Source organism: Nyctibius grandis, chromosome 5, assembly GCF_013368605.1.
Source record: "Nyctibius grandis isolate bNycGra1 chromosome 5, bNycGra1.pri, whole genome shotgun sequence".
In the NCBI taxonomy this organism is placed as follows: domain Eukaryota; kingdom Metazoa; phylum Chordata; class Aves; order Nyctibiiformes; family Nyctibiidae; genus Nyctibius; species Nyctibius grandis.
The window spans coordinates 42,165,901-42,188,255 of NC_090662.1; the positions used below are offsets into that span (position 1 = coordinate 42,165,901).

General features: G+C 41.6%; 1 protein-coding gene across 6 annotated transcripts; it reads left to right on the forward strand.

Moving 5' to 3' along the window:
* The first annotated feature begins 2,140 nt into the window (after nucleotides 1-2,140).
* MDM2 (MDM2 proto-oncogene) lies at nucleotides 2,141-21,334 on the forward strand. Of its 6 annotated transcripts, none has more exons than XM_068400674.1 (12): nucleotides 2,141-2,246; nucleotides 2,637-2,725; nucleotides 2,840-2,912; nucleotides 5,078-5,152; nucleotides 5,542-5,675; nucleotides 5,834-5,883; nucleotides 7,963-8,030; nucleotides 8,179-8,272; nucleotides 10,850-11,010; nucleotides 11,987-12,142; nucleotides 13,146-13,223; nucleotides 14,790-21,334. In XM_068400674.1, the coding sequence occupies exons 3-12, from the start codon at nucleotides 2,844-2,846 to the stop codon at nucleotides 15,357-15,359; spliced, it is 1,455 nt and encodes a 484-aa protein (XP_068256775.1). In that variant the 5' UTR covers nucleotides 2,141-2,246; nucleotides 2,637-2,725; nucleotides 2,840-2,843; the 3' UTR covers nucleotides 15,360-21,334. The 6 variants fall into 6 exon arrangements, with proteins under 6 accessions (XP_068256775.1, XP_068256780.1, XP_068256779.1 ...); XM_068400679.1 differs by having other exon boundaries at nucleotides 10,853-11,010; XM_068400676.1 differs by having other exon boundaries at nucleotides 2,156-2,182.
* Nucleotides 21,335-22,355: the final 1,021 nt, after the last annotated feature.

A 22,355-nucleotide genomic window follows, 5' to 3' on the forward strand; every position in this document is an offset into this window, starting at 1 on the left:
CATCGGTAATACCACTGTTCAGTGTCACATCAACTGAACGTAGCCATTCGGTTCTATCCTCTTGCATTTTTGTGTAGATGTAATTTTCTCCTAGTGATGAAGCTTGCTAGCTAAGGATCTCAGGAATTGGGGTGCTGGGTGGAAATGAGCAGATATCTGACTCTGCCGGTGGCAGGACATCCCACTTAAACCAGATTTCTGTTTGCCTTAAAACTCCAGTGCTAACAGGAGGTGAGCACGCTTTGCAAAATTCTGGCAGCTTCTCAGCTGTCCCTCAATAGACCTTGAGCTTTATGCTCTAGAGGGATAACAAGCTCGTCTTGAAAATCCGTCATCACACAAATACCTAGATTTAAACCATTGCTGGAATTTTTACAAGGTGCTATGGTTGCTGAGAATCTATATTTGGCCAACGGACAAGTCCAGGCAGTTACCCACTGCTTGTTTGGACAAGTTAGCTGTCATGGAAAATTAGCATAATGCTCACTCTGCTCTAGCGTATCTTTGAACGCTGTCTATCTGCAGCGCTCATGTTCTCTAACAAATCTTTTCACTATTCAAATATAATTTTAAAATGTCACCATGGGAAAAAAAAAAACCCTGAGAATTAGATAAGAGAGTCAGACTGAAAACTAACCAGTTCACGTTGAACTGTAGCAATTAATAAGTACTTATCAAAATAACATACTTCCAAATACCCTACACTTAATGGATACTCAAAATTATAGAATGGGAGATGACAGGAATATAGGACAATATGATGGCATCCTAGTGTCTTTGGATGTAAAGTTTTCTCTTAGTTTCCTGTCCTAAATATCAGTGAAGAAACAACTTAAAAGGCACAAATGATCATTGCAAATCAAACTAGTATCCAAAGGTGCCATTACCTATTAGCCAGGCAAGCAACACTTTTGTTATTATGTCCCTGAATTTATGTGGACTATAAGCAAGAGTCTCTCCCTTTGTTAACCTCAAAATCATATAGAATCATAGAATGGTTTGGGTTGGAAGGGACCTTAAAGATCATCTAGTTCCAACCTTCCTGCCACGGGCAGGGACACCTTCCACTAGACCAGGTTGCTCAGAGCCCCATCCAATCTGGCCTTAAACACTGCCAGGGAGGGGGCAGCCACAACTTCTCTGGGCAACCTGTTCCAGTGTCTCACCACCCTCACAGTAAAGAATTTCGTCCTAATATCTAATCTAAATCTATCCTCTTTCAGTTTAAAACCATTCCCCCTCGTCCTGTCACTACTCGCCCTTGTAAAAAGCCCCTCTCCCGCTTTCTTCTGGCCCCCTTCAGGTACAGGAAGGCTGCTATAAGGTCTCCCCAAAGCCTTCATAATGAAGTTTTCTATCATTAACATATACTGCAGCTGGATTTACGGAAGTACGAGGCTGCCATCAGAAGTCTTAAGGCTGTTTATCCCCAAACAAGGTCTGACTTTTCAAAACGGTGTTCACGAAGCAAGGGGGACCACGGGGCTGCCACGGGCAGGGGCTATGCGGCCTCGGCCGACACGGGCAGGACTGCGCCTCAGAAGTGCCAGATGTGTCTGAGGGGAAGTCAGAGATGTTCAATGTCTGCCTGCAAACGAGATTTTAAAAAATTTTTAGTAGAAGTGAGGCTCTGATGGGAACATTCATACTCCTTCAGGCTCGCTGTTAGCAACAAGCCCTGCTCTCCCAGCTCTGTCTCAATGCTTCACGTCTACAAACCACAACACATTTTGTTTACCACAACCAGGCGGTTTTCGTGGAGTGGCCGTAAACACAGTCCAGAGGGGATAAAAGGGACGATGGACAAGAAGAGCACGGATGCAGACGACAAAAGAAAAACCCTCCGGCAAAGTACAGGCCGAGCCTCCCGCCGCCTCTCGGCGCGGGTCTCACAGCGCCAGCTGCTGCCAGGCCTCAGCCCTGTTTGTCCCTCAGCCCGGGCACCGCTCTGCTGCTCCGCCCGACGCCGCGGGCCCGGGCTCTGTCCCTGCACTCCGTGACGCCCCGGGGACGGGCGGGCACCCAGCACGGCCCGCTGCCGCTCCTGCCACATCCGCCGCCCCAGCCCCGCGCCCGCCGCCACCCCTGCCCCGAGCCCGTTAGGGGGCGCTGGGGAGACCATGGGCCCGCGCGGCGCGGCGGCCAAAATGGCGGCGTTGGGCGCGGACGGCGCTGCGGCGTGGTAGGCCCCCACCACGGGTCGTCCGCCCGCCGCGGGCCGGGCAGCGGAGCGGGCGCGGCTGGTGGTGCGTGGGGATGCCGGCTGGCTCGGGCTCGGGGGCTCGGGGGTGGCTCGGGGCCCGCTTTTCGCGCGCGGCGGCCTCGGTGCTGGGGGAGGGGCGGCCGAAGCGCGGCGGGGGCGCTCGCTCGGCGCGGCGCTGAGGCGAGCGCAGCGGCTTCACCCCCGCGGGGGGAGCGACGCCGGGGGATGCGGGGAGGGGGTACGGAGACAGGGCTGTTTCGCCACGCCGCCGCCTCCCCCCCCCGCTTCTGGCGGGCGCGGTGAGTCAGCGTCAGCGTCGGCCCCCTCCCGCCCCCCGCGGTGGCTCGGCAGCGCCGCCGCTCCCGGTCATGCTCAGGCATGTCGGGCCGCGGCCGGCGGAGGAGCTAAGCCCCGACTTGCCTCCTCTTGGCAGCGCTATATAAGGCCCAGCCCAGCCCGGTCCGACTCGGCCCACATACCCGCCGTCGGAGCCCGGCGTGTGGGTCGGACGAGGGCACCGAGGTGAGTGGGCACCGCCGGGGTGGCGGCTGCACCCCCGGGGTGTCTCTGTGCGGGGGGAACCCGGGCTGTGTGGCTGCGTTACGCGTTTTGAGGTTGTGCTCCCCTTAATTGCAGGCAAATGTGCAATACCAAGATGTCCTCTCTTACGGATGCCTCTCCTGTCACCGCTTCGGAGCAAGAGGCGCTGGTCAGTAGCTCTGTTGGACGCGCGAGTTGTTCGTGCTTTTTGCAGAGTTTTTATCTGCTAATTCAGAAGGGCCGCTTTGCTCAGCGAGCGATGCTTAAAGCCAGGAAATCCGGTGAAGGTGGTCTCTCTTTGTTCCTGTAATTGTGAAGCAAATCTTTCTCATTCATGGTTGAGAGTTGAGGGTGATGGTTTAGGTCTAGACTGTTGCCTGGAGACTTTTGATGGTCAGGTTGCTTTCTTTTAATAAAAAGGATCTTATGGTCCGATTTGATCATGGTTTTGAGTATTTTGTGATGGAAATTGTTAACAGTTCATAACTGAAGAGTGGTGGAAGATCTCTGTTGTGCAAAACGTAGACTGTGAAATAATCTTGTCATCACAACTTAAGGTTTTCGAATTTGTCATTCACACTTTCTATATTGGAATTCATAAACAAGTTGTAATAGGAGTCTTTGTGTTTATGGCTTTGCCTGTCCAGGCTTTCCATGATACAGTGACAGTTCTGCTGTCCTGGCTTTCTACGTAAGTTTTCCTGAGGATGGAAGGCTGTGTGATACCTGAGATGTGAGTTAAAAGCGCCATGTGTACAATGACAGGGGAACTGGATTGCTTTTTGTAGAAGGGTAAAGCTTAAAAGTGTAGACTGATAGCAGAACTTCAAAAAGGTGAAGTAACAGAACAGCAGACTGTTCAAAGTTGATTTTTTTTTTCATTTGTTTCTTCTTTTTTTTAAGTCGTCATAATGTGATGCTACCATCTGCTGTCAGATCTGCGTGGCAGAACGTCACTCTTGGAGGAGTCAGGGAGAGAGGACTGGGGAGTAAAAGGATCTGAACCCATGAGTCTAGTTGTGGATTCAGAGATCTGAAGCTGTGCTTTGCCTTCCTATGCTCAGCTGTCAGTAGTAGTTTAATAAGTTATTGTTTGCTTCCTTTATGAAACTGTAATATATGCCGCATGCTCTAAATAATTAAGCACTTAGGAAGGGGTGAATAAACATCCAACGTTGTCCACAAGCTTGTTTATTGTTTTCATTATGTGTGATTCTTGCAACTAATCTCTTGTTAATGCACTAAAACTTAACTTTGGTTTTAGCAGATATTGAAATGGACTGTAGGGAATTCCCCCCCCGCCCCTTCCCTTAAGCATCTATTCCTTGTCTCATGATCTTTTATTCACACTTTCCTATAAAATGTTTATTTTCTCTGATATTTTTTCTTATTTTAGGGAATATATTAGCATAGCTAAATATTAGCCTGTTCTTAGAATGGTTATGGTATTGTCAAAGTGGCAATACTAGAATATACTGCACTGGGAACTGTCAGTGGCTCCACAGGCATTTTCTTTGCAGTTGTGGCAGCCCCTGCAGCTTGTTCTCATCTCCTGCACTGGTACAGGCACAGCTGTTTGTGGAACAGTGTAGTGAACAGGATCAGGACACTGCTCTGGCCAGAAGGAGAAAAAAAAAAAAAAGAGGGGGGGAAGTGATTTTTTTTTAAAAAACTTTTCCCTCCTTTACCTCAGAAATTGTCATAGGCTGGCTGCAGATGTAACTCTGCTTGCACAGGGGCGGGATGGGAGGCCATTGCGGGGGTAGGAGTGATTGCAATACGATGGAAAGGACAGGGTGTGCTTATCCCAGCTAAGAAAAGTCTTCAGAGGCAAAGCAGCCCAGCTGGCAAATACAAAACCGCAGCCCCAGAAACTGTCACAGGAAGAGACTAGGGAAGAGGTGGACCAGTGTTTTGCTTGTGACTTGCACTCTGGACCTGATAAACAGTCATAAAGGTCCGTTTGCCTTCCTCCCTCCCTTGTGGGAGTCACTGTAATGACTAAAGGAGCGAAGCTGAATTCCCCAGGACGCAGCCCTGTGCTTGGAACTACCACATGAATCCTGTAGCTCAAATCCAGGAATCTGTATGTACCAATGAAAGATTGGGGTACGAGATAAGATGTACAGTGTATGAGAAGTTTAGTATGATTGGGTTTGTGTTATTTTCTTTTCAGTTTAACTTTTCAAAGTAAAAAATTTGGATGTGGATAGGGTTTAATGTAGTTGTGTATTTGTATATCAGATTAATACAGAAGGAGGAAGCCAACCTGTATAAATAGTGTTTTGTTCAGTGAATAATTGATGCATACTGTTTTTCTTCTTCCCCACACAGGTTAAACCAAAGCCACTATTGTTGAAGTTGTTGAAGTTAGCTGGTGCAGAAAAGGACACTTTTACTATGAAGGAGGTGAGAACTTTTAATCTCTAAGGGAAGATTACAGTGAATACAGATAGGTTGTTCTTTTGTTGGGGGACAGTGTAGTTCACAGCTTATCTACAAGTTACTGAGACAAGGTATTGTTTTTATTCTCCTGCTGACTTGTTAGGTGGTGTTTAGCAGGTTTCGAAAAATCTGAATAAAAGTATTTGGGGAATGATAGATGAAAATTGTGGCTCAAAGGGAGTTTCAGGCAATCAAAGTGAGAAGAGCAAATCCCAATGAATTTAATGTGGGTTTGCTTACTTAAACTCTTAATTCGTCTTACTTAAACATTTAAGGTGTTTTCTCTTACTTACTTAAACTTGAAACAACAGAACCTGGGTATTTAATGTCTGTGTATGTCATTTATTTTACAGGTAATATTCTATCTTGGACAATACATTATGTCTAAACAATTATATGATGAAAAACAGCAACATATTGTACACTGTGCAAATGATCTCCTGGGGGATTTGTTTGGAGTAACAAGCTTTTCAGTAAAAGAACACAGGTAAAATGGGATTCTTTTCTGAGAGTCTGGTTGTGAGATAATGGAGAACGTAATGCGTATGGCCTTTTTTAACTCTTTGCGTCTTCAGAGATGGTAAGCTCTCTTTTATAATTACATGTAGCTAACTTGCAACATCTCTTTCTTTATCCCCATCTAAGGAGGCTATATTCAATGATTTCCAGAAATCTGATAGCAGTCAACCAACAAGGTAAGCTAGTTTGGGAGGACCTTTTCTTTTGGGAAATAGTAGTAGGAAAATATAACTTACATTAGTGCATCTTGCATGTAGTCATCAGATAACATCAGTCTCTCCATAATTAGCTGTTTGGCTTTACACACTACTGTCCAGAGCGATCACAAATAGTGGATCAAAGCAAACACTGTTTTTTCTGGGGGAGGAGAAAAAAAAGAAAATCTGAACAGCATTTGGGTAATTTTGTCGGACTAAAACCAGAACAAGCACAATCAGAGCTGAACACAAAGAGGACTAAATTGAAAAATTAGTCGTTTGCTTGTATTTCTTAGAGATAAAGCCCTCAACAACATGAAAAGTTTTAATATAAAAAATTAGCTTCTTGAAGTTATGCAAGCAATGAATTCAGGGCAAATGCTTTTTTATTCTTTCTATTAGTGTTCCTTTTTAATTTTCAAAACTGAATGTGGAGTACATTTAGAACTGATCACCCTCATCTACACTGAGTCCTGTTTTAAAAGGTCTGTGTACTTAAAAAAGTACATCTGTGGTGACTTTGTGAATAGCCACTCCATAAATGGAGAATTGTTACATACAGTCATCTTCCCTGCAGTATAAAAATGCTCAATATAGCTGTAATTTTTGGCTAATACAAGGTGTGAACCTGAAGTTAAACAATGGAAGCCATTTTGTAAATTGCCTTCTAGATCCATATTAAGACACCCTTTGTTTCTGATTCTTACTAAAGGCAATTGTTCAACTGCTGAAGATGGGAAACATGGTCTCTTTGTTATCCCTTATTGTTGATACCAGACGGTTCAGTTCAGCAACGGTTTAGCAAGAGTAGGCCTGCTCTGTGTTACCTTTACACAGAACTAGCTTTCCTGTCAGTAATTTTCCTTTTAGCTAGAATAATAGAGAATAACAATAGGTTCTGAAGCAAACTACATGTTTTGTAGATAGAGACTGCTTATGGGATTGATAACAAGGTTCTAGTATACAATGATTCATGCTGTTTACGCTTAGTCTTAGAAAAACAAAGGTCTCTGCTAATTATAAAAGGGCCAAAAGACAAAACAAAACTGTGAAGAACAACTTTGTGATGTCTAAATTAACTTGATTCATAAACTCTTGTGTCAGAGGAGAGATAAGTTCAAAATGATATCTTCTTCTTGAGAACACATGTACTTGTAAAGAAGGCAGCCTCGACCACGCTTGCGCAGAAGCGCAATTAAGGGGGATTGCGACCACCAGAGACCCCCAGAGACCACCCAAGACCCCGTCCTCCAGTTTAGTACGCATGTGTAAAGACATTACGTAACGCATTACATAATGTATTAGCATATGCATAAGTTTCTTGGAATAGGTGGGCTTTTCTTGGAATTATATGAATATTCATATTTGTGATGTATATAATGAGCAAGCTTCTGTTCCTAGGTGTGCATGCTAGGAGGAGAGATTCCCCCATGCACCCAGCGCTACAATAAACCAGTGTCGGCTTTCTAAACTATCATTTGGTTTAGAGAGTTTTCTTGGTTACTATTTTCCGGTAACATTGTTATGCTTGCAACTTAAATTACCTTTCAATTTCTTTTCTTGAAAGATAATGTATTAATTTAGGGTCTGTCTGCTAATAAGTGTATGTAATTAACAACAGTTAATTTTTGTTCTATTTAATGTCTTTTAAATTCAGTGTTGCCATAAGATGGTAGTAAAATATGCTTTGGAGAGGAAGAAGTGTAAAATATTTCCTGCCTATATTCTTTCCTATCTGCAGAATCCTAGCTAATGCCTTCATTTGAAGGCATTTGTAATAAAATTCTGAGCTACTTTGCACTCGAGATTTCTTCTTTGTCCCCACCTTCCTGCTTCAGTAATCTTACAGGGAAAGTGCTGCACACACCTGAAAAGCAATGGAACGGGGTGGTTTTTCCATTGTTGCAAAATGTCTGGATTGTAAGTTCTCTTTAGAATTTACTTTGTAAACGCTATAGGCAGTTAACTTCTCTCCCTTGCCTTTACTCTAATGTTTTTGAGCCTGAAATTGACTTTTTCTGCTGTGCTGTATTACACTTTTTTTTGTTTTGGTTTCAGATTCTACGCTTGCTGACACACCTGAGAATGATGCCAGATTTCAGCTTGAAGAAGAAAATGTTCTAAAGGTGGTGTTTTGTTTTTTAAATAAATGTTCTGGCATGTAAATTGTGTTCGGTTTTGCATGATAGTGTCAATGGTTTAGAAGCAATTAGTTGATTCTAGCGTTTTACTTCATATTCATGCTTAGGCTTACTGAGTATTTCTGTTAACTAGGAATCTGTGCAAGAATTAGAGGAGAAGCAGACTTCATCAAACGTGAGTTCCCGACCAACTGTATCTTCTAGGAGGAGAACACACAGTGAATCTGGTATGTGCAGATTTATGATGCAGGGCTTTCGGTAGCATGGCCACTTAGGAAAAAAAAAAGTACATTCTGTTGCCTTACTGACTTTGAAAGATGCTGACAAATACTGTTCATGTTTGTCTGCTTATTTAAAACAAAATGTTCAGTCTGGAAGAAATACACGGATTCGTTGCATTACTCCAGTGTCATGTTACAGTTTGGATCTCTAGAACTGATGATGGAATAACTTGTTCCACAGACCTGTTAAACTTGTTCCCATCGGCAGGACTTAATCAGCTGTGTTACAACATATGATGCTGTGTGATAACATGATGAGAACACTTCTGTTTGTAATAGACTGATGTAGTCAAATTGATTTCAGTTCCCTCTGTAGACAGCCACAAAATTTTACATTTTGTTTGCTCTCTAAAAACAGTTTTTGTTGGATTTCAGTTGGTGGCAAAGACGCCAAAGGTCTGGTAGTAACATGGGATGATTTTGAATATATTTAGGTACTTGACCATTCCTTAAGCACTTCTTAAAAAGTCTGGTGACTTAAGCATCGCATTTATCTCCTCTTTCTCTTTACTGTGGTTATTCAATAATCACTGGCAAATAAATTTTCAAAATGTGGAATGTTTCTTCCGATAATTAGCAAATAACAAGCTGGTCAGCATAAACTGGAGTAACTTTAAATTTCTCAGTTGAAGTGTTCTCTGCAGTTCTACTTAAATACTATTCTGTGGAATTTCTCGCAGTAGTTTGTTCCATCACTTACTTCTGTTACCTCATGACTTGGTGGTTGTAACTACCTGGGCAGTGATAACCTTCTGTCGCTGCATAGAACTTCCTTTTCTTCAGTTGCTGAGGAACATTTTTCAGTTCCTCAGCTTTTGTGTAGTATTTTTTTGTGCTCATCATAGGCCACTGTTATGTTAGTCAGCCCAAAAACTGTGCTGCATTGCTGAGCGGTTTGCACTAAATTAAAAGAACGCTTTAATGTTGTAACAGAAACTGGTGAAAGGATGGAAAGTCTCAGTTAAACATCACAACCTGTAATATTTAGGCATGACCCAGAGCACATAAGGTCCTGTGTTGTGCTTACTTATTGTAGGTTTGATTATTAACTCTTGTCTTTGCATCCATTTATTAGTTTGTTACAACCTTAAAAGTTCTTTTAATATAGTGTTTTTATATACACTTTTTTTCTAATTTATAGGAAATCTTCCTTTTAAACCACTATTCTTGTTAAATTGGGATGGTAGCGGCTCCTTTGGAGCCGTTTATATAGTGTATAGAAACCTTGTGGTGATACAGTATCAGTACAGCATGGAGCCATGACAACTAAATGAGGACAACGATGGACAGGAGCAACCCTTGGGCCTGGGGGCACCAAATTTGGTGGGGCTCTCAGGGCGGAAAAAGAAAAGAGAGGGGCTGAGCCAAGAAGCACCAAGGGAAAGTAAGAGAAGTCTCAAAGTATGTACAAGTGTTTTGTTCTCTTTTCTTTTACAATGCAAGATTCAAGACTTGAAGACTCGTGGATTGTCAGGGTGTGTTTTGCAAGGCAAGGGAGGAGCTGGGCAATAGAGGGTGGGTGCAGAAGGCACCTGTAGGGGGGCAGCAGGCTCTCACCAAGGTCTGTTGAACCAATTTGTCAGGCCTCTTGGGGGTTTTCACTCCACTGCACTTACATACTGACTTTGCAACACCTTTTTAAATAAAATTGTTTCTTACTAAACACTAAAAGTCAGCGGAGCTGAATTTTGACTTACCTGCCCCTAAAATGCTGTTCCCCCTACTCCTTATGCTGCTGTAGGTGGTTGTTTCAAAACATGATGTATTTAAAAAGCATTGTCTTTTTGCCTTCAAACCAAGCATATTTAATAAGCACAGCTTAAAGCAATGCTTTTAGAGTTCATACGTAGTATGCCTTGAAGATTTTCTTCCTAGTGTGTGATGAAAGTCAAAATGGTTTTTGTAACAAACGTGTTGAGTAAATACAATTACATATAGTGCAACTATTAACTGATAAATTTATTGAGGTGTCTGAAACTTGAACCTGAACTTACCTTGCTTAGCATGAGGTCCTTCATATGCGTGTGACCTGGGAGCTACTTGCTTCGTCTCCCTGCAAATTCTGGGATGGACTCAGAAGCCCTCTGAAAGTGCCTTTCTGTCTACTGACTGTAGAGGGAGCCAGGACAATTAAGATCCTAACTGTATTTCTTAAAATTAGGAGGGGTTTAGCGTGTCATGTGTGAAGTGGAGTAAAAATGCTTCCAAATTTGCAATTATTATTTCCTGCATGTGGAGACTGCCATTTGCAAGCTGTACCAATGGGACAAGTGGGGAAAGCCAGCCCCTGCAATACTGGTTTCAGGAATATTTCATATTTTTCATGTTTCTCAGTGTTACTGTGTCTTTTTTAAATAAGTTTTTGGTGCCTTTACTTTTTTCCCTATAAAATAATCCTGAGTGACTTTATTTTTCTTAAATTCCTATATAAGTAAATTACATTTTAAGCTTCTGTTAAGAATATTCAAAACTGTACATTGCATAGATGTTTTTTGAGTAATAAAAATTCTTGAATGTGCCCAGAAGAAAATTCTTCAGATGATCTCCATAGTGACAGAAGAAAACGACACAAGTCAGACAGCATTTCGTTGACATTTGATGAAAGTCTCTCATGGTGTGTAGTCAGTGGTCTGTGCCGTGAAAGAAGCAATAGCAGTGATTCAACAGATTCTCTTTCCATTCCTGTAAGTCAAAATACCTATTTTTGTGCTAGAAATTTTGCAGATGCCACAAGTGCAAATATATGTCTTAAAACATCATGTTCTTAATTAAAAGCAGCAGTGCCTTCAGTGGTGTCTGGGGAAAGAAAAGCGTCTGAAAGAAAAGTCAGTGTGTGGGTGGAGTGGGGTCTTTCATAGATCTGCTGACAAAGCTGAAGTGAAATTTTTTTAAATATTAACTTTGAATATCCTTTTAAAAACAGATTCTTACTGCTTGGCACAGTATTGAAAAAATGCCAGATATATTTTTGTATTTTAAAATAAGTGTTTCTAAGAATGCTAAGAGAAGAAAAGTAGTCACAGACATTCCATAATTCAGAATAGTTCTGGTACAACTTCGGTAACTGTACATAGTAGTGCCCTGGTGATACGCTGTATTCATTTTCCAAGGTGTTACTGGTTTTTATTGTTGTTTTCAGCAAAGACTGAAGTAAATTATCTGTGGTTAGGTTGAGTCATGAAGAGCTAAACTAACAGTATTCCTATTCATATACTGTATTCTGAATTGACAGAACTAATACTGTATCTTCACTCTTGCTATTTTATTGTTGTTCAGCCACTGTCTCAAATTAAGGTTGACAAAGTTGATGAGAATAGAGAATTTAATGATACGCAGCCAAAAGGCAGCATCTTCTTGCATCTGTTCTTTCACTTTTTAGGAGAGCCTTTGTGAAATAGTAGCTGCAGTCTTCAAGCTGGCTGTAGGTTGACTGCAGCCTCTTATTACAGATCTGTCAAAAGGCTTTCAGATCTAGCTTTATTTCTACCTACCTATAATTTGTTTGTCTGATGAAAGATGTTCTAACAGCAGCTGGTCTCATTTCTTCAATAGCTAATGAAACTGAGTAGTTCGCTTTTATCTTACAAGCTATCTTAACAGTAAAGGTTATGGATATGGACTGGTGAGGTTGAATGTGTACTTTCTTTCTCTTGTTTTCAGGATCTTGATGCCAGTTCATTAAGCGAAAACTCCGATTGGTTTGACCACAGTTCTGTTTCAGACCAGTTCAGTGTAGAGTTTGAAGTTGAGTCTATTTATTCAGAAGATTATAGCCATAATGAAGAAGGACAGGAGCTCACAGATGAAGATGATGAGGTACATATTTGTTTTGTTTGGGTTTTTTTTGACTGGGTGGGGTGAGAGGGAGGTGGAAACTTACAGGAATACTTCATGTTGAGATGCCAACAAGAAGTAGTAACTGTTCAGGTTTATTTCAGGACTGCATGTGCTATGTCAAACTGCACCCAGTCATTCATTAAATCAAATTACATGCCTGTGCAGTTGGATCACCGTTATACACCCACCAGGCAGTAACTGGAACGGTGCTAAGGCTTTCCGCAGGCTCTGAAACAGACTCTTGACAGTGTAGAAAAGTCTATCTGCTTAACTTCACTTACTAGCTGTTGGGAGTCGATGGCAGCACGTGTACTTGAGTGGATCTCTACATTTTTAATTATAAAGTATGCGTTGAGCTTTGACAACACTTTTGATACTGAATGAAAACTTTCCTAGTAACTCTTTGCAAAGGGCTGTTTTTGAATCACTTGCCTCCATGCATATAAATGTTTCATAGAGATTCTGAAACAATTTTAGACATTTTCATTAGGAGGCAAGAAGACAGTAAGATTGTAATTACCATAACTTTCAAGCGATGTAGGTATCTGGAACGTCAGGAATGAAGTGGGAAATTATTTTTTTTTTCTGGGTTAGTTTTCTGTTACTTCAAAGAGGTGAATCAGCTCATGGCAAGATTGGGTAAGTACAAGAGGCAGAATTCACCAGGGACATACGTGATTGTGATACTTGAGAGGCTGAATGAGACTGACTGTACTGATGCACACTGGGTTATAGTGCTGCAGAGCTGCACCTGGAGGTAAGATGGTGATTTGGATGAAGAAAGGACTGAGGTGTGCCCCTGCTCCCAACATCAGTGTTGAGAATTGCAGAACGGTTGAGGTTGGAAGGGGCCTCTGGAGGTTACCTACTCATTACATTTGATGAAAAGTCTATCAGAAAAAGTATCAGATTAAAAATCTGTCAGATTTTTAATTGAATGCCAAAAGCCAGTTACATCAATACTTATTTTTATTGAAACCAGGTATATCAGCTGACTATTTACCAGGATGAAGATAGTGATGCTGATTCATTTGATGAAGATCCAGAAATTTCTCTAGCTGTGAGTAAAACTTGGCAAAGCATCGTAAATTGGGTGAACTGACAGAGTAGATCAAGGAGTATAGATGAGTTCTATTGCTACCAGTGATTTTTTTAAGAATTAAATTGACTTTTTCTTGTATGCTTAAAGATGCCAAGACTATTTTTTATTATTAAGGATTATATTAATTTTTTATTTTATTTATTAAGGATTGTTCAGGAGCCTTGTTTTTTTGTTTGTTTGTTTTTTTAACATTTGTTGGCTTCCTAATCCATTAAAAAAACCCAGACAATCACTAACTTAGGGTTTTGCTGACTTAATGGAAGGAAATTATTTGGAGCCTATATCTAACTTTTTGCACAAAATGCAAAAAAAACCCTTTTAAGGCATGTATATTTAAAAAGCTTTTCCTATAAATCATAATATCTAGTTTTATTATCCATCCTGAATGCTGGAATCTGTGGCATACAGATGTGAAGGCAAACCTGTTTTCAGAACAGTACTGTAAAATTAAAAGATTTTGAGGCTTTTTCTAAATTCTGTGAAACCATTCTTGAAGTGTGGGAAGAAATTCAGGGGTTTGAGGCAAAGTATGTGGACATACGTGAAAAAAAGTACACACTTGAATGAAAAAGCAGTGTATCTTTTTATTTATATTTGCTTTTCACAGTTGAAGCTTGAATAAACCTGTAGTCCAAAACTGTCTGAAGTGTTCCAGTCCCTTGGTGGTCTGTAGGACTGAGGGACTTTACTATGTGTAAAACACAGGGCTAGCCACCATCTAAAAACATAGCACTGCTTATGTGTGGAAAAATATGTCTGTACGTTATTTTTAGGAATTAAAATTGGTCTTTTAAGCTTTTGATGTCACCGATGTTATTCAGGACTCAAACAAAAAGTGCTTTGAATCTTCTAAATAAGTTCTGGTTTGTTTTTTGTTTTGTTCCCCCTATGGCATATATTATTTCCAAGAAAAGTATTTCTCCTTAAAAATGAAGAGTATTTTTAATGAGATAGCAGCTCATTTTCAGCATAGCTACGGAGTAACCTCTGAGACAGTGGTGCAGCCCCCCTTTTTTTTTTTTTTTTTAAATGGCCGATGTTCTCTACTCTGTAATACTCCTGTGTCAGAGTGCCCTCAGCCGGCCGTTTTGCACACCAACAGCTTGGCATCCCACAGGTTAAATGTCCCTTCAGTCTTGAATCGTTTCCATTTCAGAAGTCTGTTGTGGAAAATAATGGGAACTGTGACCATTTTATCAGAAAGAAGGTTTTCATGAGGTTCTGTGAAGATTTTTGTGGTCTGGTTTCTTCAGTTCTGCATAAGAAATAATAAATCATTCTGCCTCTATTTCACAAATCTACTGCAAAAAGAAAGAAAATCAGAGAGTTGTTTTAGAATCAATACTATTTTAATCTAGAACCATAAAATGTGGCCAAACACTGAACGGAATTTTTAAATTATAAACAAGTAGATAGCTCAAGAGAACTGTTATTTTGGCAGTAATAAATAATTTATAATCTTGGATACTTTGGTTGTAAGGATTCCAAGTAGCTTAAGCTGTTCAAACCTTTAATTCACTAAAGGATTATTGGAAGTGTCCCGAATGTAGCGAAATGAATCCTCCGCTTCCACGACATTGCCACAGATGCTGGGCCCTTCGTGAGGACTGGCTTCCAGATGAAAAGAGTGATAAATTGGAAAAGAGCAAAGTAGAAAGTTCCTTCCCTGTAGAGTCTGAAGAAGGTTTTGATGTTCCCGACTGCAAGAAAGTGAAAATGACTGAAGATAAAGAACCAGCTGCAGAGGAGAATGAGGATAAAGCAGTACAAATTTCAGAGTCCCAGGAAAGTGAAGATTATTCCCAGCCATCAACATCGAGCAGCGTGTTTTGTAGCAGTCAGGAGGACTATAAGGAACCTGAGAAGAGAGAAATGCAAGAGAAAGAGGAAAGCGTGGAATCCAGTCTGCCTGTTACCAGCATAGAGCCCTGTGTCATATGTCAGAGCAGACCTAAAAATGGCTGCATAGTACATGGCAAAACGGGACACCTCATGTCATGTTTTACGTGCGCAAGAAAACTTAAGAAGAGGAACAAGCCCTGTCCGGTGTGCAGACAGCCCATACAAATGATTGTACTAACTTACTTTAGTTAGATGGATATTGGCTGGAAAGCAGCAGAAGGAACTTCATAAACTGCTTAAGAGAGTAAGAAATTATTTTTGTATGCGTCTGGGAAAATGAATATTTTGGGTCTCTTTACATTTGGTATGAAAAGTAATTGCTAAAATAAATGCCCTGGAGTTAAGAGGTTAGCCTAATACTCGTAAGTCAACTTGAAGATTTTAAATCCCTCTCAATAGAAATAAGCAATTCCTGTAAACTACCTGCCTCTCCAAGTGCTTTTTGTTCCATACAAGTTAGTGACATTTGTTTTACTGGATTAAATACACAGATTAAAAACCCAAATTCAGTGATGATGAGAGGAGAGGCAGGTTGAAGAGTTTGTTCGTGTGAGTTCCTCCTCTTAAAGAAGCTAGAAGATTCTCCAGATTCCAGTATCTGTTGCCCGGTGAAGATACCAGGCTCAATCAGAACCCTCTGAAAAGTCAATAAAATAAATAAATAGAATCTTGTCTCCCTCATTCCCAAAGCTTAAATTCCTCCAAGTAATCAAATTATGGGGGAGATCTTACCTGGAAGTGGGGGAAGATGAAACAAACTCATTTAAGGTTTTGGAAATAGAAAAAGGTATTTTGTGTCTTTTATTTTTATAGTGTGCGTTGTAACCTTCAGGGCTGTATGTGTCCTGAGAAGTCAGTAGTCCAAGTTCAGTCTTACAGGTATCTCTTAAAGGTCCTGAGAAACTGGCTTTGAAAATGCTTTGTGGGTTGGGAGGTCTGTACTACACTGATCATTGTTTTAGCAGCGTGAGAAAAGACGTGAACAAGCAAGATAAATGAAGGAGATGCTGTGTAGTGTCAGGTCAGGCAATATCAGGGGACAATTGTATTCTTTTTCTGCACTTGTTTTTGACTTCAGCAGTATAGCATGCAGCTTGATCACTGCATTCGCTTGAATAAAAATAGTAAGAAAAAAAAGTCCACCTCCATCTGCAGAAACAAACAAGCTTTGTAGTTCTAGTTTGCGTAGACATTCTTTAAGTTCAGTAGTCTTTCCACCTTACCCTGTTTGTATCACAAGAATTCTGAAAATCTGTTGCAGTGTGTTTGGCCAACTGAAAATTGGTCTTGTTGAACCTGTCTTTTACTGCTTGTAGCTCTTGTCTCCTCGCTGTACTTTGTCAAAAACTTTGTGAAACTTACCAGTTCCTTTATTCAAGAGTCTACTAACTGACCAGCTCTGTGGTGTGTTCAGAGTAGGTAGCGTGAGTATATTTTTGCAAGCTCAGATATCTTCAGGGTATAGTTAGGTTACTCATCTGAGCTGTTTTTCAGATGGAGAGTTTCTGTACCAGTGAGTTGTATTTATTCCTTTGGAAAAATAGGTTACAAGAGGAAATGTATGTTTTTAGCACCTTTTAATTTTACAGGTAGTTGCTGATCATCTGCCCAATAGAGAATGGCAAATAAGTAGTTTCAGCATCAGGGGAGCGCCAAGAATGGAGATGAACCCTAAATGCAGGAATTGTGCTGTGTTACCATCCCAAGGCTGAACAGCTTCCTTAACACCACCAGTACAAAACTGGTGATGCCTGTGTGCTAGTGCAGAGACTGTTACTGCTATAATTACCTTCATGTCGGAGCTGAAATAGTTACTCTAATATAAAGTGTCTTGTAAACCAGGGCTGCAAATGCCTGGAAGGCAAGGAAGTACCCAGGAAAAGGACACAAAGCTGTCCAGGAGAGACTTGGTAAAGCCTTGGTTGTTACTTGCCTGCAAAGAAATATCTTTATGGGTAACGACTGAGTTACTGGGATCAGTCATGTTTTGTTCATACATTTGAGCTGATTTTTGACAAAAAGCTATGAAAAGATACTGGTCTATCTGAAGTTTTATCATAATTTATTTTAACTCAACAAAGTGCAACCCCCAGTTGTATATGTTCCTTCAAATTCTTACTTGAAAATTTCTTCCCTCTTGCAGTTTGTAAAGCAACAGCAGGTAGCTCGAAGTTCTTGAAGTTCTTTGGTCCGCAGAAACCTTTAATGGGTTTCATGGGATTTAATAGTCCTTCAGCCCAAGATAGAGAAGTCCTTTGGGCAGATATTTAAATTTTCCAAGTAGGGATGCTTGTAATCGATGGCTGCCTGCCTTAACTCACACTGCTTCCTATTTAGTTTTCTTTAATTTCATAACCTTGAGTGCAGTGAAGCTTGCAGAAGCTCTTCCATTGCACCTGCAGGTCAGAACCAAACCATGGTCGTATCGCGGTCGGGAATCTGCAGCTTAGAGAGGGCTGTAGACGTGTATATTCAGGAGAAGCATTGATAACATGGGGACTGTACTTAAGAAGCTTCCCCCATTACGTTGTGCCCTGTGCCTTACACATTCTCAGTGTGATCCCTTCCCTGCAGTCACTGTGATGGCTGGGTAACTGCAGTTCTTGGGGAGCAGCTGTTCTTACCTAATTCCTGCTGGGACAGATTGCACCATCCCGCTCTTGGCGTTCCCTTCCAATCTGTCCCCTTAAGTGATCTCCATATTTAAAAAAAAAAATACTTCAGCTCTCAAAAAGGCAGATATGGTCAGAGTGATGATCCTCGCTCTCCACACTCACTCAGCTTTAGGATTTTCCTTCAAAAACAATTTCAGCTCCCACTAATGCTTTCTGCTTTGGCAAAAGATAAACTGCAAGCGTAGAGCATAATGAATTTTCCTTTTTGTGATCTAAGATTATACTTCCCTGGCATGTCTTCTGCTGTGGAGGACAGCCCTGGAAATACCCTCTGCTCCGTACAGTGTGAGGAAATGAGTAATTTTGATTTCTCAATCTATGGCCAAACTACTGTGTCAGAGTGAATCTTTGTTTTGAATTGTATTTTCTGGCTTCATAGTGTTCTTAATAACTTCTAGTAAAGCTTTAAGGTTTGGTTGGTTTGGGGCTTTTTCCCCCCTAAAGCATGCCTTACACATAAGGGAGCGGTGAGTATTGGTGTCTATTCCAGTCCCTCTAGGATTCGCCGGCAGGCAAGTGGTGCCTGGGGCTTGGGGGGGGCTGTGCTGATGCTGTGACCACAGCGCTGCAGCCCAGCCCTGGGCCGGGCCGGGTCTTCAGTGCAAAAGGCTTAAATCTTCAGCTCTGCCTTGGCACCGTGACCCTGACCCACGCTCAGTGCGTGTGGGGTGAGCGGTGACCAGCCTGGTGTGTATCACCCTCTGCGTTCCGGCCTGTAAACATGTTTCTGGCCTCGGGTAGAGGCACAAAAGTCAGCAAAATTTTGGCACAAAAGTTGACAATTGTTCTTACTTGGGGAGGTCTTTGAGATCCTTATTTAATATCGTACACATTTTTATTTATTGCAGTTTGTAAATATTATTGTGCTTACAGTTAGTGTTTTGAGCTTTAATTTATTGAATTAGTATGTTGGTACGTGTGTAGATACATAAATATGCATACTTAGTAAATCACAGTCACAAGAAAAATATTTAAGAAATTGTAGCATTAAAATAAAGAGAAACATGAGATTATATTCAGATTAAGAGGGGCATCGGAAGAATTACAGCTTTGTTCTCTTTTTTTCCTTCCCTTCAAACAACTTCTGCGTTGAACCTGAACAACACTTATTAGGTAGAGATGGAGGCTGGTGCAACATTAGCAGAGTGAAAATGTTTTGGTGGTGTTTGTTTTCCTTTGGAATACTGTTGCATCTCCGAGTACAGCCCAGAAGCTGCCTGCCTGCTTAGTTGTGCTGGTAACATCGGAGGTGGTGGGCTGGACGATGCGGTGAGGTGGTGCGAGTGAATTTGCAACGGGTGGTAATTGCCTTTGCCTTTGAACATGTGACAGAAAAGTTGAAGGGATGGCCAGATGCTGACAGAATGTGACAGTTCACCGTTTTCAGTAATTGTCTTTAGTCTGTTCCTTTGTGCACTTCAGGTAGACAATAGTTATGTACAAATGATACAAGAACTCACTTTTATTATTTTTTTTATAAAGTACAATAAACCCACTTTTTGATTAAATACGACTTCTTCACTCTGTAACTGTTTATTACTATTGAAATTCAACTCTTGACCCAAGGAGGCGAAGTGCAAAGTGAAGTACTTAAGGCAGATGGCAGAATTGCTTTGTTGGAGTGTCTGACCCGTCTCAAAAAGGCTAGAAATGTTGTATGAAGTTTGCTGCTTTTGTCCTTCAAAAAACTTGCACAGCTGAAACAGAAGGAGCTGGATTGCTGATTATATTGAGCATCCACGCTGCGAAGATGATGCTTTTTGTTGAGCAGCACCCCTTGAATGCTGTTTTAGTGTTACTAATGAGCACACTGGAAGAAATGCGTGCTGTGCCGCACTGTGCAGGGAGCTCTGGCTGCCACTTCAGTTCCCAGGTTGATTGGGAAAGGGTAAAAGTGCTACAGAATTTTAATTGATGGGAAGCGTTACATTTATTCTAACAGTGTGGTACAGTTTTATCACTGATTTCTGTTAGCTCTAAATTTCTTTAAATGTCGCTGTCTCGGGAGTGTCTGTCTGTGTGGATATGAAGACAAGGGCAAGGCTTAATGACCAACACGAGGGAAAAACAATTCCTCATTCTTAGACAAACTGTCAACAAGAATAATGGTTTCAGAAAATTGTGTTCTTACAAAAGAGAGATTAGAAAATTATTATAAGTGTAATGAAACTGAATAATCTGAAATGAATAAATAGGATTAATATAGGGGTGAAGAACTTTTCTTCCCCATCTTAATCTAAAGCTGCTGATGTGTTAGGGTGTAACTTCAGAAGTAAGAGCTTCTCATTTTGAAGCAGTTGAATTTTTTCAGCCTCTTGACTTGCCACATGTACGGTGGGGCAGCAGTTATCCCAGGAAGATGTGACATGTTCTTGTGCAACACTCAGCCTGAAAAGGGACTTTTGCTGTTGTGGTGCTTCCCTGTGGGACAGAGCGTTGAACGTGTGCACACGTAGGGGACTCGGGGCAGGGCAGGGAGGGCAGCGCTCATACCCGGTCACAGTGCCAGTGGGTGGGTGCAGGCTCCGCGTGTCCGTAGGGTCACCCATGTACTTACTGAAATGTATTATGTAGCATGTTTGTACTCTCAGTGCGCCCCCCTGCATTATTGTACGTCCAGGTCCCGTAGGCCAGCACTTGGTTAGAGCATCACCTCTCCTGGCTGGCAGGCGAGTGTCAGTTCTGGGGCATCCACCTGCCCGACTGACTGACCTTTTCCAGCTTATCCATACCTGAGCCTTGGGTTACTTGTCATTTGAAGGTTGCACAAGTGATGTAAAGCAAAAACCAAAAAATCCCCCCAAACCTGGGCTTAAGGTGTCTTTTAACAATGGATTGTGCTCACTGAACGTGAAAAATTGTTGCTTTTAACTAATGGGTGCTTTTTTTTATTTAGCACAGCTGTGCTGAAAGCTTGAAGTGATGCCTCTATTCTGTGTGTGTGTGTGTGTATATATACGTATATATTCTACATGTAAATCTTGTTGGTGATACTTAAAAAGGTGTTGTCTCCCCTTTTGAGTAGATGTTGCTTTACCTTAACTGCCTGACTTTTGAAGGACAGTTCTTTTTGCCCTAAATGAATGGCCATCAACATGATGACTACATTAACACCTGAAGTCCCAAATCGCTTTTCCCAAAGCAGAGCCTGTCTTTGATGTCTGACTAGGCGTAGCTGAACGACTATTACACGGACTGGTTTGTAGTGAATTTAAATGACTATGCAATTTTGCCACTACGTCTAGAGGATCACGCGTTCAAGAACTTGCCGTGGCGCGTACCTTCTAGATACTCGCTGCACGTACTACCACAGTCAGTAACCATTAAAATACAACTATCCACTCAAATTGCACAGAGCATAGATCCATTTATGAGAATAATTTTCACGTGTATTGCGTTTGCCTTTTGGTTTTTCAGTTTTTCCTTTTCTGAGGAAGCTTAAGTAGTATGTTCCATTTAAAAGCTTTAAATAAAGATTTGTTTATTTACTCCCTTGCTGCTCCTTTTTCGTCAATGACTTGATTGTTAGAAGTTCTGCTACTTCATACAGATTTTTTTAATTCTGCGAAGGGGTGTGCAGGCTGTTTCTGCCCTCACTCAGCTGCTGGGCCACTGGCTTCTCACAGATTTCATGCTTGGAGGGAATTTAAAACTCAAGGGGTCTCTAGTTCTCATTGCTGTAAGTGACAGAATCAGAACCAAGTATCACTGCAGGGATTAGCAGATAATTATTTACTCCTGATGGGTAAACAATCCACAGCTGTTCAGAGGGGGAGAAAAGGTAGAAGATTCAAATGGATACAATGAAAACACTGAAAAAAACAGTATCTTGCACACCCAGCCCTCATTCCACATCAGCACTGCTGTTTCTGAAGTTGTTTACAACTTCGTACACTGCACAGAATCTAACTGCCTGGCACACCAGCACCTGATGCCCAAGCTCCACAGCCCAGCTGGGAGGGCTTGGTGTGACAGGCAGGAGCACCCTTTCAGTAAAGGTGATATGTTTAAAAAGGCATCAAAAGATTAACTGCATTCCTGCATTTTTTATTTACTTTATACAGGAAAAGATGGATGTTTCCAAAGATAAAATGGTTACTTTTGAAATTGCTTAAGAAAATTACTGGCAGCTGAAGTTTTAAAATAAACACAGGAGATGGCACTACCTGGCTTTTTCTTAATAAATTTTGTGTTTATTGGACAGCTTCAAAGGGCCTGGCCACTGACTTGCAACTGGCCAGGCAAAAGGCCAACAAATGCGATGCAACCCAGCTGGGGAGCAGGTAGTTCAGCTGTCACTGAAACCAGCCTCGGTGACAGGATGTGGTTTGTGCCTTGCAGAAGGCACCTGCCAGCTTCCAGCACGCCTGGTTAGATCATCATCAGGCTTCCACCAACCCGGCCCCATGGCCCATACCTACGCTTCATTTCCATCTTGTCTTACAAGGTGTCTGTGTTACTTGTCTTTACCTTATTTCAGCCCTGAGCACTCTCATCCCTCCAGGTAAGAAAG